The sequence below is a fragment of the Cibotium barometz genome, chromosome 4 (assembly GCF_041138505.1).
Source record: "Cibotium barometz isolate CiBa-2024 chromosome 4, ASM4113850v1, whole genome shotgun sequence".
Lineage (NCBI taxonomy): Eukaryota > Viridiplantae > Streptophyta > Polypodiopsida > Cyatheales > Cibotiaceae > Cibotium > Cibotium barometz.
The window spans coordinates 59,639,823-59,658,262 of record NC_141049.1 but is presented as its reverse complement, the minus strand read 5'-3'; the positions used below and the strand labels follow the sequence as shown (position 1 = coordinate 59,658,262).

At 42.4% G+C, this 18,440-nt stretch overlaps 1 protein-coding gene across 1 annotated transcript; it reads right to left on the bottom strand.

Annotated features, from left to right (window-relative positions):
- Positions 1–12,622: 12,622 nt before the first annotated feature.
- LOC147639449 (thioredoxin-like protein CDSP32, chloroplastic) lies at positions 12,623–14,085 on the bottom strand. Its single transcript, XM_086791490.1, has 2 exons — positions 13,866–14,085; positions 12,623–13,775 (listed from the first exon to the last, which is right to left on the bottom strand). The coding sequence occupies exons 1-2, from the start codon at positions 13,968–13,970 to the stop codon at positions 12,963–12,965; spliced, it is 918 nt and encodes a 305-aa protein (XP_086647616.1). The 5' UTR covers positions 13,971–14,085; the 3' UTR covers positions 12,623–12,962.
- Between the last annotated feature and the right edge of the window lie 4,355 nt (positions 14,086–18,440).

Below are 18,440 nucleotides of genomic sequence, written 5' to 3'. Positions count from 1 at the left end.
CTAATATAAAACATGAGGGGTTGTTGTGTGTACCTCACCAATCTCATTTTACACACCCACCATTGTGTGTTCTTGCTCTCACTCTCTCTCGCACTCACTCCCTTCTACTCTCACATGTGGTATCAGAGCTTTGGCTCCGTGTGAGATCCTCTCCCACCCTCGCATCCTCTCCGTCTCTCGGTCGCCTCTTTCGCTCGGCGGACACTTTCCTTGCGTGGATTTTCTTCCGTTTGAGGTTCTTTCAGCCTGCAAGCTTCTGGCCTCTGTCGACCGTCCGACGTCCCGAACCTTCTCTGACGCTGCCCTGGTTTTTGGATAGTTGTTTGCCATTGATTTCGCACTCCGTTGAGCTCTTTTCGCAGCCCCGAGCTGCCCGAACTCTTTCTCGAAGTGTTGGAACTATTTTGGTACTGTTTTGGGCTTCTTTTCTCGCGTGTGAGCTACCCCTCAGTGTTCTTGGAGTAGGCCAGCTCTATTTTGGTCTCTCCTCACCATTTTCGGCGGTTCTTTGCTCGTGGGAAGGCCCGAGTGCCTCTTTCTCGGCAGACATTCTATTCTCTACCGTGCTCACCTTGAGCCTATTTTACTCGAGGTATTTCTTTCTACGACTCCCTCTGTGACTATCGTCGGTCGGGGCGTCGTGGTTCGCAGGTACATCATCACTTTGGCAGTGGATTGTGTTGCCTTTGTGCTACATTTGGTGGTTGAAACAAAGGGCTTTTGCCTTTTGGAGGTTTACATGCTTTTGGCGCACTTGACATGCTATAATTGGTGCCCGGGAATGCATTTAGAGTGACATTGCAGTCACAAATCAAAGGGCTTTCTGGAAATTTTACTTCAGAAGCGTTGGTGGAGTTTATGCTTGTCGGAATCTTCCCAAATCCCTCTATTTTTGAGGTGAAATCAAAGGGCTTTTGGCCAATCTCGTTTCAAAACTGTGTAACTCAGTTGGGGGGGGAAGATATACAGCCTTGGAAGCTCTGTTGAGCTTGGAAAATTTGGGAAAAGTGCCAGAAATCAAGCCCGAACTGTAATTTTTTATTTTTTTGACAGTTTTAGGTCAGGTTTTTTGACTGTCTAGAAGTGGAAAAATTAGACCTGATCTGTTCAAATCATTACTGTTTTAGGACAGTTTTGGGACAGTTTTGACATCTCTTTGTTGAGGAAAAGTGAAGAAAAACAGTAAAATACAGAGCTGGACAGAAATTCCAGCAAGGTGTTTTGTAGATGCAAAGTGGTCTTTGTGACAGATCATGTTAAGTGGGAGTGCTTCCGCTCAAGGAGTACTATTTTGCGAGACTTTTTTGCAAGAGCCTTCTTTCAACTAAAGCAATGGCTTCATCCTCCCAAGTTGAGACTTCTCAAGGCGGGAGCTACACCATTGAAAAGTTGGAGGGCCAGGTGAACTTCAACTATTGGAAGGAGCAAATATATGGTGTGTTGGTCATCAAAAAGCTTATCAAGCCAATCAGGCTACAAGGCGTTCAACCTGATGATATGGATGATGATGCATGGCTGGAACTTGATGATCTTGCCAAGTATACAATTTTGTTGTTCGTGTCAAAGAATGTCTACTTCAATGTGGCAGGTGAGACTACCGCGTGGGGAGTTTGGCAAAAGCTGAGCAATCTTTATGCAAAGGAAAGTGCAAGCAGTAGGGTGTACTTGATGAAAAAGATCTTTGAAATGAAGATGAAAGAGGGTACGCCAATGGGAACTCATCTCAATAAGTTCAACGGCCTTGTGAGAAAACTTATTGCTCAAAAGATGAACATTGATGAGGATATGAAGGCTGTTCTATTGCTTTGCACACTTCCCGAAAGTTGGGATACTTTCAGGACAGCAGTGAGTAACAGTGCTCCTGCTTTTACAGGCTTGTCATACACTGATGTGGAGAGTTCTCTTCTCACTGAGGAGATGAACCGAAGGAACAATCAAAGTGGCAAAGCCTCTATAGTGCTTTGAATGCACGTGGGAGATCTCAATCAAGGGGAAGAGACAACAATGGTAAGTCAAGGAGCAAGTCCCGCTCAAAGAAAGATATGGAATGCTTTTATTGTGGCAAAAAGGGACACATTCAAAAGTTTTGCTTCAAATGGAAAGCGAACAAGAAGGCAGGCAAGGTAGAGAGCAAAGGTGAAGATGCAAATGCAAAAGATGTAAAAGGCAAAGGCAAGAGCAGTGTGAAGATAGAAGAGCTTAATGCAGTGAGACATATGGTGCTATTGTACCTTATGTTCTTGAACCTCATGTTCCTGAGGTTATATCATTCCTCGATGTGCTTTTCGTGTCTAATGTGAATGCACACTCACTCATTGCCGGTGATTTAGCAGACAAGCTGGATTGGATTGTTGACTCAGGCGCATCCTTTCATGTGACTCCTTATGAGGAGAGTTTTGTTATGTATTCCAGTGGGAATTATGGATGTGTTTATTTGGGGGACAACCATGCTTGTCAGATCACTGGAATTGGTGATATTCAGGTTGCTTTTGCAGATGGTAATCACTTTATGCTCAAGGATGTCAGACATGTTCCTATGCTAAAAAAGAATTTGATAAGTACAAGGCAGCTTGATGATGCAGATTTCTACACTACTTTTGGTGGAAAACAGTGGAAATTCAAGAAGGGTCAAATGGTATATGCCAAAGGACCGAAGATTGACACTTTGTATCATCTTATAGCTTCAGATGTCGTTGGACATTCTCTTGTAAATGCAACCGAGCTGCCAAATATTTCACTGTGGCATGGCCGGTTGGGACACATGAGTGTCAAAGGAATGGAAACCTTGGCCCGTTTTGGTTACTTGCCTTTGTATAAGTTTGTTGATTTGTCTAAGTGTGATCATTGTATTTATGAACGGCAAACTCAGGGTCCACATTCCAAGCATTTGTCACTTAGGAGTTCTCCAATGGATCTTCTTCATACTGATGTGTGTGAAATGCCTCAGTTATCTTTGGGGGGGAGCTCGTTATATGGTGACTTTTATTGATGATACCACCCGTAAGGTGTGGGCAAACCCTCTTCGCTTGAAGAGTGAGGTATTTGGTATTTTTCATAGGTTTCTTGCTATGGTTGAAAATCAGACCAGCAAGAAACTCAAGTGTTTACGCTCCGATAATGGTGGGGAATACATGTCAAATGCTTTTCACCTACTAGTGGGAGCTTTGGGTATTTCAGGAGGGATTCTAGTGTTGCACTGTGACAGTCAAAGTGCTATCATGTTGGCTAGGAACCCTGTGTTTCATGCCAAGACTAAGCACATTGATGTGAAGTATCATTTTATCCGTGAGGTGCTTGATGGTGGTAAGCTACTTGAGCTTGTCAAAGTGCACACAAATGATAACTTTGCAGATGTTTTAACAAAGAGTCTGCCCTCAGAGAAGCATGCACATTGTATCAAACTCATGGGTGTCGGATAGGCCATTTGTCTTTTCTTTTGGCCTGTACATTGTTGTATTTAATACATCACTTTTAGGCACATTGGCCTTTAAGTGGGAGATTGTTGGGGGTAAAGGCCCATTTATGCCTAGACCCCTATGACACCCTTATGTGTGTACATACTTGTACTTAGGGTTTTGTACCTTTCTAATATAAAACATGAGGGGTTGTGGTGTGTACCTCACCACTCTCATTTTACACACCCACCATTGTGTGTTCTTGCTCTCACTCTCTCTCGCACTCACTCCCTTCTACTCTCACAGAACTTGGGTGGTGGTTACCCTTCTCATCGCTTGATTCTAAAGACTAATTCTTCTATCATGCTGCTCTGCAATTTGGATCCTCGATAGAAACTTTGTAATGGTACTAGATTGATATGCAAGCAATTTCACTCAAAGGTGATAGAAGTAGAAATCATTACAGGTACAAACATTGGAGACAAGGTCTTTATTCCTAGGATAACATTCATACCTACTATGCTACAATTGCCTTTTGACATGAGAAGGAGATAATTTCATGTAAGGTTAGCCTTTGGTATGTCAATAAATAAGTCCCAAGGACAAACATTTGAGTCTTAAATTGTTTTAACATGTGGAAGATCCTACTTCTTGTGAATGTAACCTTTCATACACTGGATGATGTATCCTCTTTCATGGCATCATCTATAGCTTAATAATTATTTTCTTTCCTTAAGAGGAATGACTCTCAAGACTTTAGAAGAATCTAATCATGCTATAAAAATAGAGTAACAACACTATAGAAGGTTCAACCGAAGTCTTCACAACCAATGTTATCTATAATGTAAATAATTAGTGTAGTGAGTGTTATATTTGATATCAAGGGTATATTGCTTAGGATGGAGGTGGCAAGGAGATCATTTTCATTTGTTTATGGTGATGGCCAAGATATTGAAGGTAATTATTTTTTAGATTGTTATAATTTAGGTATTATTATTTTCCATAATCTATGTAGTATTCATGGCTGAATTGTAGACCCTTCATTTTGGGAAGGACAAGCAACAACATCTCTAATTATTGAACTATTAGAAAGCACCGGTGTTTTACGCTATATATAGAAACTTGTTTTTTATGTAGCTTTTGCATTTTGTTTGATAAATTTATATTTCTATTGATACATTCTTTTTGCCAAGGAATATCTTTATTTTTTAGAACCCAGATTATTGCTGGGTTCATATGGTCAAGATCCTTACAATGAGCGCTTTGGACTCCTTGGAATTTACAGTCTGAGATTACAAAAGATCGCGGATCAACTTCATGTACATGATGTTTGTGGACTATGAAAAGCCTGACATGTTAGATTTTCGAGTCATAGGCACTGGACAATACATAATTTTTCGATTTGCTGTCTACAAGCCTGTTCAAACGCCATTCGACTCATGGCTAAGTAAGTTATTAGGAACATTCGTGGCCATGTTAGATCTATGAACATGCATTTCGAGATGGTGGGAGTGTGTATGGCTGAGTGTATGTGGACTTGTGAATGAGCATTCAAAAGTGAGAGCATGTGTTGCCACTTTAGCATGTGCGTACATAATTCTGATAGGTATACCACTTTTTGCAATGGTGGAAGTTAGGGCCACATGATGGTCAGTCTTCAACCATTTTTATCATTGTAGACATTAATAGGAAGAATCCTATTTGGCCCTTCCTTAATAAGAATATTATATAGATCTCGCATGTTAGTCTTAGGAACGTGCATTCCTACTTGTGAATGTGCATACGGAGGCCCAGTCTATCCTAAAGCAAAGAGAGTAAGGTAGTCCTAAGCAAAGGCGCTTCCCTGGCAGCGGGGATGATGCTAAAGACATTCATCAATTGAGAACCCTTGATGAATGCTAAAGACATTCATCAATTGAGAACCCTTGAACTTTGCAAGGTAGGGAGAAGGAGAAGAGAATGCAAGGGTCTTACTAGCTTGCATCTCTTGCCACTCTTGGTAGAGTAACCCTCTCTTGTGGAGATCTAGGGTCCTCAACCTTGCCTCTTTTATTGTCACCACAAAGGAGCTTAGAAAATGGGTGGGGAGAAAAGAGAGAGAGAGCTATGGAAAGCTCAACCTATACTTCTATGCCATGGTGAGAGTGAGAGCATGAGAGAGTAGACAAGAGAAGGAAAGAGGGAGAAGAGAACATACATTAACACCATAGTGAGTGAGATCATGAGAGAGTGAGAGTAGACAAGAGAAGGAGAGAGGAAGAAGAGAACATACATAAATAGAGTAATGCTCTCTTTTGGAGAGCTAGGGTCCTCACCCTTGCCTCCGTCTCACAATAAATAAGCTTAGCAAATGGATGGGGGGAGCAAAGAGAGAGATAGAGAGAGATAGAGAGCTATGGAAAGCTCAACCTCTACTTTGATGCCATGGTGGTGAGTTAGAGCATGAGAGAGTAGACAAGAGAAGGAGAGAGGGAGAAGAGAACATATATTAACACCATCACTCACCCACACAATCCCTAAGCATGCATGCAACAAAAAAGAAGAGAAATCATACAAGCAACTTCAATCACAAGAGAAATAAGACTCAAACTCAATTGTGAGAACTGGATTATGTCTTTTCTCATTAGTCAAAATATATTATCTATAAGACTCATTTGTACAATGCCCAACCATTGCTCACCCAATTTCCTACAGCACCAACCATAGACCGATGTAGACCATCCATCTAGACTCCTTGTCTTTATGCTAATTTATGGTTCAACTAGGTCCAAAAGGTTTCTATAGTGTCTTAGAGAGACAGGAATCACACTTGTTGGCTGCTCAAATCTAGCTTCTCTGTGGTATGGTGAACCTCCAATTACACCCAAGAAAATTCTATGGGTGCATGATCAAGTATGGAAAGGGAAGCCTTCAAGTTTCATTCTCCTTTCCTCTCTATTTCTTGGTATAATCTCTCTTTCTATGTGTGTCTTGTGGGGCATACTCCTCTCTTCTGATCCCTCTTTCTTGATCCTCTATGGTGGACTCCTCTCTTCCACTCCCTCTTCTCAGTCCTCTATGGTGGCAAACTCCTTTTCAATGGTACATCTATATTCTCGGGTTTAGTGGTAAATCTAGCTTCTCCCCTCTCTCTATCTCTCTCAAATTCTATGGTAAATCTCTCATCCTCTCTCACAGGCTGTCATGACAATGTAATCTCCCTCTCTCTCTTATTTCTTAGAGACTTCCATCATTTTACCCCTCTAACTCCTCTCCTCTACCTCCTCTGACTCATCTGCCTCCTCTCCTCTGCTTTCTCCGGCTCCTCTCCTCTCTGACACCTCTTCCTCCTTTGACTCCTCTCCTTTGACTCCTCTACCTCCTCTCCTCTACTTCATTTGACTCCTCTCCCCCTCTGCCTCCTTTGAATCCTCTCCTCTGACTCCTCTTCCTCCGGCTCCTTTGAATCCTCTACTTCATTTGACTCCTCTCCCCCTCTGCCTCCTTTGAATCCTCTCCTCTGACTCCTCTGACTCCTCTTCCTCCGGCTCCTCTCCTCTCTGACGCCTCTTCCTCCTTTGACTCCTCTACCTTTAACTCCTCTACCTCCTCTCCTCTACTTCATTTGACTCCTCTCCTCTACTTCATTTGACTCCTCTCCTCTACCTCCTTCATTTGACTCCTCTCCTCTGCCTCCTCTTCCTCCTCTCCTCTGCCTCCTCTCCTCTGCCTCCTTTGAATCCTCTCCTCTGACTCCTCTTCCTCCTCTCCTCTGCCTCCTCTCCTCTGCCTCCTCTTCTCTGCCTCCTTTGAATCCTCTCCTCTGACTCCTCTTCCTCCTCTCCTTTGCCTCCTTTGAATCCTCTCCTCTGACTCCTCTTCCTCCTCTCCTCTGCTTCCTTTGAATCCTCTCCTCTGACTCCTCTTCCTCCTCTCCTCTGCTTCCTCTTCCTCCTCTCCTCTGCTTCCTTTGAATCCTCTCCTCTGACTCCTCTTCCTCCTCTCCTCTGCTTCCTTTGAATCCTCTTCGCTGCCTCCGTTAACTCCTCTCCTCTGATTCCTTGACTCTGTCTCCTTTGAGTCCTTTGACTCCTCTCCTTTTCCTCCTCTGACTCATCTCCTCTTCTCCTCTGAATCCTCTCCTCTACCTCCTCTGACTCCTCTAGCAACCCTTATTGCCTTGTTGGCCCACCCTACTTCTGACTCCTCCGACGACATCCTCTTGCCTTGTCTGTCGTGTCCCCCCCCCCCCTCTGTTTCTTGGAAACCCCTTTCCCATGGCTCATTTGACTACCCCCCTTCTGACTTATCCAACTAACCTTCCCTTGACTTGTACACTTTGTCACTTTCCTAAGCAATAGCCTTCATCCCCTTGCCTCATCTGATAACTCTCTTCCTTGGCTTGTACATCATCGGCACCCTCTTTTGGATATCAGCATGGTCCCACCATCTCAGAACATCGAATGTATTTCGTTTGCCTCTCGTAGCTTGACGGGCTTATCAGACTACACATGTAGGTAGGAACTAGGCTAGGGTAGAAAATGCATTAGATGCAGGCACACATGCATTGGGAATTACATGTGCCTTGATTCTGATAGCATTCACCACACTACTTTTTGGTCGGTAGACTTGATCATGTGCCTAACCTGAGAGTCCACAAATTTATGCTTGAGATGGTCATGAGAGCCACTGAGTGTGCAATACATTACTAAATTTTTGATTGTTGGAGTCCTCACAGTTAGGTGCAAAGGGGGTGGAATCCCTACTACGGATTCACTATGCCATCCTTGCTTGATTGTTGGAGTCCTCACAGTTAGGTGCAAAGGGGGTGGAATCCCTACTACGGATTCACTATGCCATCCTTGCTTGTGCGGAATCCTACCCAAAAAAACCAATTTAATTTCCACCAACATGCTCGCTTCTTTGCAGTTGTTTCTTTTCTTCTCTCACCGAGGACGGTGAGCACTCTAGCAAGGGTGACTTGTGCCACCAAGGGTTCCCACAGTGGGTTAACTCATAGGAACCAACCAGAATTAGTGATGCATGCATTAGCATTGAAGGCACTGCACTGACACTCCAACTAGCAAAGGCCGCCATTACACTATCACTCTAATGACATCTCCCAAGGATAGCAGATTCTATCTAAGGCCACCACGCCAAGGGCATCTTCCATAGAGATAGAGGATGCCCCCAACTCAACAACTAACATATATGGTCCCTTGACCTGTCCTGCATTGAAGGCACTGCACTGACACTCCAACTAGCAAAGGCCGCCATTACACTGTCACTCTAATGACATCTCCCAAGGATAGCAGATTCTATCTAAGGCCACCACGCCAAGGGCATCTTCCATAGAGATAGAGAAAGAGGATGCCCCCAACTCAACAACTAACATATATGGTCCCTTGACCTGTCCTGAAGGAGATGACTCCTAGACATTCTTGGACATCTTTCTTCATACCTTGCAGTCTGTGTTCTGTAATCAATTGTCTTCATCTTGAGCTATGTATCGTCCTCTTCATTGTTGTGACCTTTGCTTGAGTGTGTGTAGTACAGTGATGGACTTGCAACAATGTTTTCAGAGTAGTGCAAGTGTTCCTATTCCCTTTTGTAGTCTTGTCTCTTCTTGTGTCAGGTTCCACTCTATTCTGTCTTCTATGTCTGTCGTGAGCATTGAGGACTCTGGACATACTGTCCAGAAAGAAGAGCCCACCACTTAGTGTGCCAGGAAACCAACCCTGCTATAAGAACAAGAAATCCCCATGATGAGACATTTAAGAAAGATGAATTTATAGAGAGTCACAGTTCTTTGAGATATTAAAGGGAATATATATTGAACTAGAGCTAAAGACAACAAGAAAGAACAAAATAGAGAGAGGGAGATGTAGAGGGGATATATACGAATCCCCATCCATATAGAGGGGCTATTTATGTATTATGCATTCATCCTCGTAGCTTGTAAAGGCCTTCTACATGCAGCGCTTGCGTGCATCCCTACCAAGAAACATAGGGGCTAATGTAGACGATGCAACCAAAAATGGTTTAATTCCCAATGAAGTAGAACTCGAACCGTAACTCCTTATTACTGATGAAGATAACCTATTCTTCGATTGACGACGACAACAAGTTCATTGTGGTAACACCAACTTCGACACTCACAAAGAGCCCAATCCTGACACCAATGACGATGATGCTTGGGATAATATCTTTATTATGGAAAGCCTTAGTTTAGCATGTGAAATCTTCAAAAAGTAACATGTTTATGGGTTGTGTGACATACATTTGGAAAGGAAAAACTTGTCTATATATTGTATGCTTTTGTTCTCTAATGTAAGATGAGTATTTCTTTTATTTTGAGCTATTTATAGTTTAGTGTCTCTACAAAAAGCTCTAATTTTTTTCAAAATCTTATAAAAGCTCTAAACTACTAGAAGTTCACAAAATAATCACACTTGGGTGCCACGAGACAAGGCACATGTAATAAGCCTTTAACTGCTTTACTTGCTAGCACACTTACATGATTGGACAGCATTCACACACCAAGCACCTAGGATAGAAACCTCATCTCATCGACAACCCATAGACTCCCACCCATTGAGCTATCTTGCATAGCATTACATTCTAAGATGCAGCAATTAGACATAAGAAGTTGTTGAGGTCCAAGCACTAAAAGAATCACTTAGAAATCCAAGCATAACTTCTTGGATCATGGCGATTTGACCTGTGGATGATCCCACTTTCCAGATGATTCAACATCTTTGATCATCGTCGATCTCACTTCTGTGACCGTCGATCTCACTTCTGTGATCGCATCTTTGATCATCAATCCTACTTCTCAAATCATAATCTAACTCCACCGATCATTGACTTTGAATTGTCTTCAAATTGCCAATTATCCCGATCTTTGATCGACGATCCAGTTAATGTCAATTTGACTCAAGTGCCACGTCAACAACATGGCCCACTATATAAAGCAATTGCAGTTTCACACACACACACACACACACACACACATAATATCTAGCCTTAGAGGCTGTTCACACACGGACTCATGAGAAGCTCTAAAACACCCAACAAATCCCCCCTCGGAGCAAACATGGGAGTGTGATGAGGAACTTTCACTAGGCAAAAATATACATGCCTCCGAACTTGGCATGTTCTAGTTGTAGACTCAAGGGCTCATGTAACTTGGCTCAGAAGCTGGTGACCTTGTCCTTAGCAGGCTCAGAGGCTCAACACTAGCATGGCTCATAGGTTTATCCTAGCATGGCTCAGAGGCTTATCCTCCTAGCATGGCTCAGAGGTTCATGTATCTTGTCCCCAACTTAAACTCAGGGGCCAATGTAACTCTGGGAATTAGTGAACCATGACCTATATTGGTTTCATACACAATAAGCCCCCTTGCTTTGATTAGGGATACTGGAGTATTATGGGATCTGATTGACTCAAAGCTCACATACTCATTATTACATCTCGAGTAGAGTACCCCACAGACATATTATTTATTCATGTTTTGGGGGACTACCCAAGTAGAGAACCCTGGCATGCTCACATAAACATTAAACATAAAAAAAGGTGGGGTAGAATCCCCCCTCGATGCTAGAGGTGTCACCTTTTTTCAGTGATGTTTCCATGGCACCACGTGATGGGGCTTGAGCACAAAAATATTCTGAAATTGTATGTAGGAGCTCGTGTCTATATAGATGCCCGTGTTGGTGTCCCGAGGACACATGATGAAGCACAAAAAAAAAGTATGAAGCCCATAAGTTCTTGCTCTCTCCCCATGTGAACACACCTCTTAAAATCCCTTTAAAAAAGCTTTAAATCTTCTTTACACCACAAAAAACATAAGGTTATTTTTTAAACCTTAGTTTATAGGGTTTTTGTGAAAACAACTTTTTTTTCACGTTTTCTCTCTCCTGCGACCGTGCTGCTCTCTGTTGTTGCAGGTCAACGTTTATTGCTAACTGCTCTGTTGACGCCAACAAGGAGGAGACCTGCTGCTTCTCTTTCTCTCCCCCTTCAGCTTGGCTGGTTCCTCTGCATGTTGTGAATGAGCTACGCTTCTTGCTACCGATAATGATGGCGCACATAGCTGTCGGTGACGACGGACGAACGGTAGCTCGATTTACGCACACATAATATCTATCCTTAGAGGTTGTTCACAGGTGGACACACAAGAGAAGCTCCGAAATACCCAACAATTGACGGATATCTTGCTAAGTAGAAGATACCATCAAGGCTATTATCATGGACATCAATTAGTAGTAGGTTGTACAAGGGACTGCAAACAGAAGGCAAAGAATGAGAAGACAAGGATGTTGCTTGAAGGTTGAGTTGGCAAAGGTTAGCTCCTATTCAAAAACTAGAATTACCTTAGGAATATGAATTTATTTATTCCCAAAATAAATTTCATTCAACTTGTACTATATAGCTTAAGTTCCAATCTTCATTCATGGTAAGAAACAACAATATCTTCTCTACATTGTTGAGTTATTTTTTTTCACACTTTCACATCTAGACTTCCGTTTTCACATCTAGATTTCATTCAATTTGTTTCACATCTAGACTTCCGTTTTCACATCTAGATTTCATTCAATTTGTACCAAATAGCTTTAGTTCTAAACTTCATTCATGGTAAGAAACAACAATATCTTCTCTGCATCGTTGAGTTATTTTTTTCAACTTTTCACATCTGGACTTCCATTTTCTTCACAAATTGTCACATCTAGACTTTCCTATTCCTCATGTGCCTCCCCATATCATGTACACAATGTTGTAACATCTCCCCTATTTTGGCTCAAGGTACCTTGGAGTAAAGGGAAATTATGTCTAAGGAACTCCCTAGAACAACATATTCTGAACACACTCACGCACACTCACATACACACACACATTATTATTACCCGATTCTTACTCTTTTGTTTCATTATTTTCAAAATTGACTGAAATGACTAGCAAGTTTCAATGAAAAGCAATAAATGTGCATACTTTAAGAGTGAAAGAAAGAATGTCAAAAGGATTGTTTTCAGTAACAAACTCCCCAAGATTTAAGACTAGCATGTACTTCAAACTCCCCAGGATTGTTTTCAGTAACAAACTCCCCAAGATTTAAGACTAGCATGTACTTCAAAATGATCCACTTTCTTTTCACTTTGATTCTAAAAAAGAGTTTGAAGGCCTAACCTCCAAGCACAAATAAGAGGGATGATAATCATGATCAAAATCCTTAAACAAAGAGCATTCACATGACATTCAAGAGCCTTGGTAGTTACCATTGAATCATTACATCCTCAGAATTCCGACATGTGGCACAACAGGCTAGAAGAAAAGACTAAGAAATATGCTTACATGAAGTATTACACATCTACATCCCATGCTAAATTGTTGACACATTTTGCGGCCAGCATGCTTTAAGAATATATGCTTCTAATAAGGGACTCTCATTTCTAGGCTAGAAGGCACCATAGGGCTCTACTAGTTTCTATTCTGCAAGGCACCATAGAGGCCTGAGTCACACAATGTGCGTAAATGTGAATGGGGATGCCACGAGAAAGGGGAAGAAAAGAGGATTAAAAAAACGAGTGATCAATAAGTTACTCGGACGCCTTGGTAGCGGAGTATTTCTCCGATCAGTTCGCCTTTGCCAGAGCCGACGTAGCGGCCACGAAGCTTCCCATCACGGATAAACAGGAAGGTGGGCACTTCGACAACATCCATTTGCTTGAGGAGCTCCATCAGATCATCATTCTCATCACCATTCATTCGGGCAAACACAGAGGTGTCCTTCATCTTCTTAGCCAACTTGACAAAAGTAGGGTACACCTTCACACAGGGTCCGCAGTGCTTAAGCCCGACATCCACAACAAGCAGCTTGCCATCGTCCGCGTGCTTCTGCATGAGGTTCTCCATGTCTTCCTTGCTGTGAAGCTGCAAGATGGGTGCGTCTGGGTCCCCATAGTAGAGCACATCGCCCAGAAGCTCATCCGGGCCTATACCTTCCTCCTCATGGATGATCTCTTTGTTCTTATAGAACACAAAGTGGGGCACCTTCTCGATGCCCACGCGCTTGCAGAGCTCCTTCGTCTCTCCCGACTCATCGCCCATCACTAGCAGAAAGACTGCATCTTGGCAAGTCAAGCTGAGCTCCACCATAGATGGGTATATCTTCCTGCTGTTTGCGCTGTGGCTCGCTGCGTACTCCACCACGACCAGCTTGCTCTTGGCGGCTTCCAGCGCTTCATCAAACTGCTTGATAGTGTGCACGTGTATCACCTTCGCATCTTGCTCGTATTTGGACCTCTCCGCATGCTGCTGTGCTGTGCCCGCTGCCGCCATAGCCACGAGCGGCGAGTGCAGATTGCTTCCATTTCTAGTGATTCCATAATGCATCAAACCTCTCTGCTGAAAGCATGAAATTACATTAGACCCATCGTAAAGAGAAGCCTTCAATATAGAAGCCATCGGTGAAATTGATGGAGGAGAGATCACCACAGAAGAAGCCTCTTTACTAACACCAATTATAGTTTTCGAGAAACCTAGAGACATAGTCAAGCGGCCAGACATGGATTTGCAAGGGCAGCAAGAGATCTCCATGGTTTCTCACAGGAGTAAAAGACAGATGCTATGCGATGATTTCTGTTCCTGCCTGAGCTCCACTCCCTGTCACAAGAGAGTGAGCGCCACAAAAGGAAGAGAAAAGAGAAAGGTGTCTCATCTTCCCAGAAAAAAATCAGATGCCCTTTGTGTGGTCACGGAAAACCTCACCCCTCTCACCTTACGTGTCACGTCTTTCCAGCCACGCTCGGTAGATATTAGGTGAAGCTCCCACGGGTTCCTTTTAACAAAGCCCCCTCATTTAATACATTTTCCTCTTTCCCAAATTGTAATTTTGGCCCTTTTCAGTTAGAAGCTTTAACCAAGCCCCTTGTGAGAACTTCCTCTTAGAGAATGGACAATACGTGTGTATTTATCATACTAGTGGCTTGACCCATCCCTCATTATAATAGTGGCTTGACCCGTCCTTGATGGGCAAAAGTATTCTTGCATTCATCTTTGTCGATCACAAATTAGTGTAGTAGAGAGAGGTGTTGCTCTAGAGTCCCAAGATCACAGGTTCAAGCCCTCATTTGTGAAAGCAATGGTACACACGGGTGTGTGTGTTTTTTGCACTTTTTAATTCTAGTCAATTGCAAAACAAAAAAGAAACGCTCGTCCTCGAAGGGTAAGTAGAGATAAGCCTTAGATTTGAAGCCCATGATGGCCCCATGGTCCCTAACTTGCCAACCTATGTATAGACACACCATGCTTGCCATATATATCCGTGTAGAAGCTCCTAAAGCACTTAATTTCATTGAATAAAGCACTAAACTTGGCGTAAATAAACAGCTAACATTCCAGTCCAATATAATGTTGACAATCTCAACACACCTGAACAAAGCTTTAAAACAATCTTCGGACAACTGGATCATCTCTCCTTGGAAGCCTATACTCCTCACCTCCATCTGATAAAAAATATTTAAGAAAAAAACATTAGCTATTGCAAGATATACTTTTCGTGAAAAAAAAAGAAGGAAAACGATAAAACCTTACCGAACTCATTTGGTGGATCAATAGATGTGGGATTGATGAATATGAGCACACATTTGCAGTAGTGGATTTTTGAAAGCATCCAAACTATGAAGTGATATTGGGTAGACCATTTATGCGACAATTTCAAATGATGCAAGATTGGGGATACAATTATTTGTACCTCCGACATGATTCTGTCATCACAAGGGTCAACCTAAAGAATCACTCATATCGTGATGTAACGCGGTCTCCAATAGATGAGTTTGATTCTACTTCATTTGAAGGCTCAAGAGTTACATTGTCAGATGGGCAAGAAGATCTGTGGATATGTGGAGCCTCATGTAAGGATTTCAACACCGAGAGACTTAAGGGTAATTGAAGTGTATCAGATGAGGCATACATTCCACAACCCTTCCCTGAGCACTTAATTGATCCCCTAGAATGGAGTCATGTCCTTGCAACATTATCGACATGTTCTTTACCTAAGCTAATTCAATTGCCTAGGACCACTGCGGGGTGTGCTCTAACTTGATCACCCTTACATGTACATGACGTCATGAAGAATTTTGGACTCAATCCCACACTTGAGGAGAGTGCCTCAAAGGATGAAAAATTAAAAGAACCTTCTCAAGAGGAATCTCTACATGCCTCAGAATCCGAGAGACCTCAGAGAAGCTAAGAACCCCTAGGGATTAAGCATTTGAGCGATAGCGGATGAGGACAATAGCTTGAGTGAGGTCAATTATTGGGAACCTATCTCTTCCGAGACACGTATGGACTAAGAAGTTGGAGTGCTTGACTCCCCTATAACTTCTCAAAGTAGTATTTTAGACATCATTAGAGATATTATCACAGGAGGACCAACCAATGAGTGGGAATCAAAAGATCATCTCAAATTGTCTAGTAATAAGCAAGAGACCACCCGCTAAAAAGACCAAGCATGGAGGCGTTCGTTCTCCTGATATGATCCCTGGCTTGGGTACAAGAAACACCAACCCTCTAGAGGAAGGAGTAATCCTTCCTAGACCCATAACTAGAATCGTCATAGAGATAGTGGGGTTACATCTTCATCTTTTAGCTCAGCTAGCTCTCAAAACATGAACTTTTAAGTATTTGGAATAGCTTGGAGGCCCACCATATCTTCTAGCTTCATAGAGTCAAACCCCGGTATTAGTAGTACAAGGGGATTTAATTTTAGCATGACCACAGAGGCCATATAACAACCTAGGCTACTAGGGTTGAAGAGTCAATCCAAGTTGCTGGGTCTAGGACTATGGGAACCTTGTGCTACAGAGTAATAAAAAGGAGATACAGACTTGACCCAACATCGAGAGGAACCTATACACCACATTACAACCTAACCTTACATGGCTACCCTATAGAGTATCCCAACTTTCCTCAAGGACAAGGGAAATACCCAGCATATGCCATGCCATCAACCTACCCGTTCTCATATTATCACTCTTCATAACCACTACCTCAACCTACACCTATACCACTACCTACTTCTCTATAACCAATGAAGATCCCCATCAAAGGCATCATTTGGCATAGTGCCTTCAAAAGTCCGTGATAAAGGGAAAGATCCACAAGCCACTAGCCACTAGCCACTAGCCATATAAGACCTAGTGGCCATGCTCATGAAGCAGCATGATTGAGCAGTGGAAGGTTGGGGTAAGAAAAGATAACCTAGGTCAACCACATCTGTACCCTAAACATGAGTTGATATGGTGTTCAATATGTCATGCTAACTACATAAGCATAGAATGCCCCCACCTAAGACCAAGACAAGGAGGAATCTGGTGTGCATACTGCATGAGGATGGGAAACCATGATACTACCCATTTCTCTAAAGAATTAACCTCAAAAAGGTAGCAGCCACCCACCACTAGTCACACCAACTCCACACCCACCCCAACTCCTTGTCTTGCCTATTCAAGGTAGTATATGTGCATCAAAGAGTATACCCTTGTTGCCTCCCATATTGCCATAACAACCACCCATTCCCAACGTGACTCTTGCCATGAACCAATTGACCCTAATAAAAAATATTTAAGAGGGAGGAAAAGGGAATGGGGGGATGCTAAAACTACCTAGAATATCTCGAGGTAAAGATTCCCCCAAGTCCAATCCTAAGTCATTGTATCCATGATGGTGATAGTGTCTACCACGTATTTGATGGTATGCATAAAGTATGTGAAGCATGCTACCTTGGAAAGCAGGGCAAACATGATTTCCCACATGAAAAGCATGTCAATACAAGGCCATTATATGTTATACATTCAGATGTATGGGGACCAACCAAGACTACAACAATTGTAGGTTGCAGGCATTATGTTACATTCATTGATGATCACACTAGGAAAATGTGGGTTAATTTCATGAAGGACACTTTCAGAGATTTAAAGTCTTGGTCAAGAAAGAAAAAGTCATACAAATAAAATGACTGAGATCATATGGTGAGGGAGAGAATTTCCAATAAGTTCAATAATTTCTTGAGAAACTAGGGAATCAAGAGATAGTTTACATGTATATACACTCTGCAAACAGAATGGTGTTGCAAAAAGAAATTATATAAGTGGCACGTTCCTTGACGCCTGAAAACAATATGCTACTCTATTTTTAGCTAGAAGTAGTAGCAACTTCTATGTACATTATGACCAAGACTTCCACTATAGGTGTTCATGGTATTACACCTAAATAGAATTCTAGAGGCATGTGTTTGGGTGGTGTATTGCATATGTGCATGTTCTTGACGAAGTGAGAACAAAGTTGGTTATGCATCTTCATTGGAGAAAAAAGGTTATAGATGTTATAACCCTAACACTCGAGAGATGTAAGTAGAGATGTTGTCTTTGATGAGATGAGGAGATGGTATGCACCAGCAGTAGTGAAGGCAACAAAAGATGCAGATGTAAGAAGTATTGATGATGCATCACATATAGAGTAGCAATCACACAGGTTCTTAGTGGACCTAGAGAGTCTTCTAACAAATGGATCTAGTGTTAGTCCATGGTCATGCAAGTACACATGTATCATGCAAAGGGAAGGAAAAGGTAGATCAACCTTTTGTACTTGATCTATCAGCAGGTCACTCATGTGTGGTGTATGGTTACTCTAGTGGCTCTGAGGCAGAATCTTGGTGAGGAGCTTGGCATTTTGTCTATGGTGGTTACTCATGGTGTAAGGACTCAAAACTAGGGTTATTTTCAGGAGACTTGGAAGTGTGCTAGGTGTACACAGGTCTATGAGGGTTAGGTACCCTATTTGACAAGTTGAGATATAATGGATATGAAAAGATGCACGGGAGAAGAGAGCTTTATCTCTTGCAGGCACACACACACTCACACAAACCCTAGAAGAGAGCACACAAGGTGAGAGGCTGAAAATTCTTCTTCTTCTTCTTCTTCACACAACAAAAGAGGCCTACAAAGAAGATAAAGTGACTAACACACATAATAGAGTATATACAAGTGGTCCATAATGTGAACATGC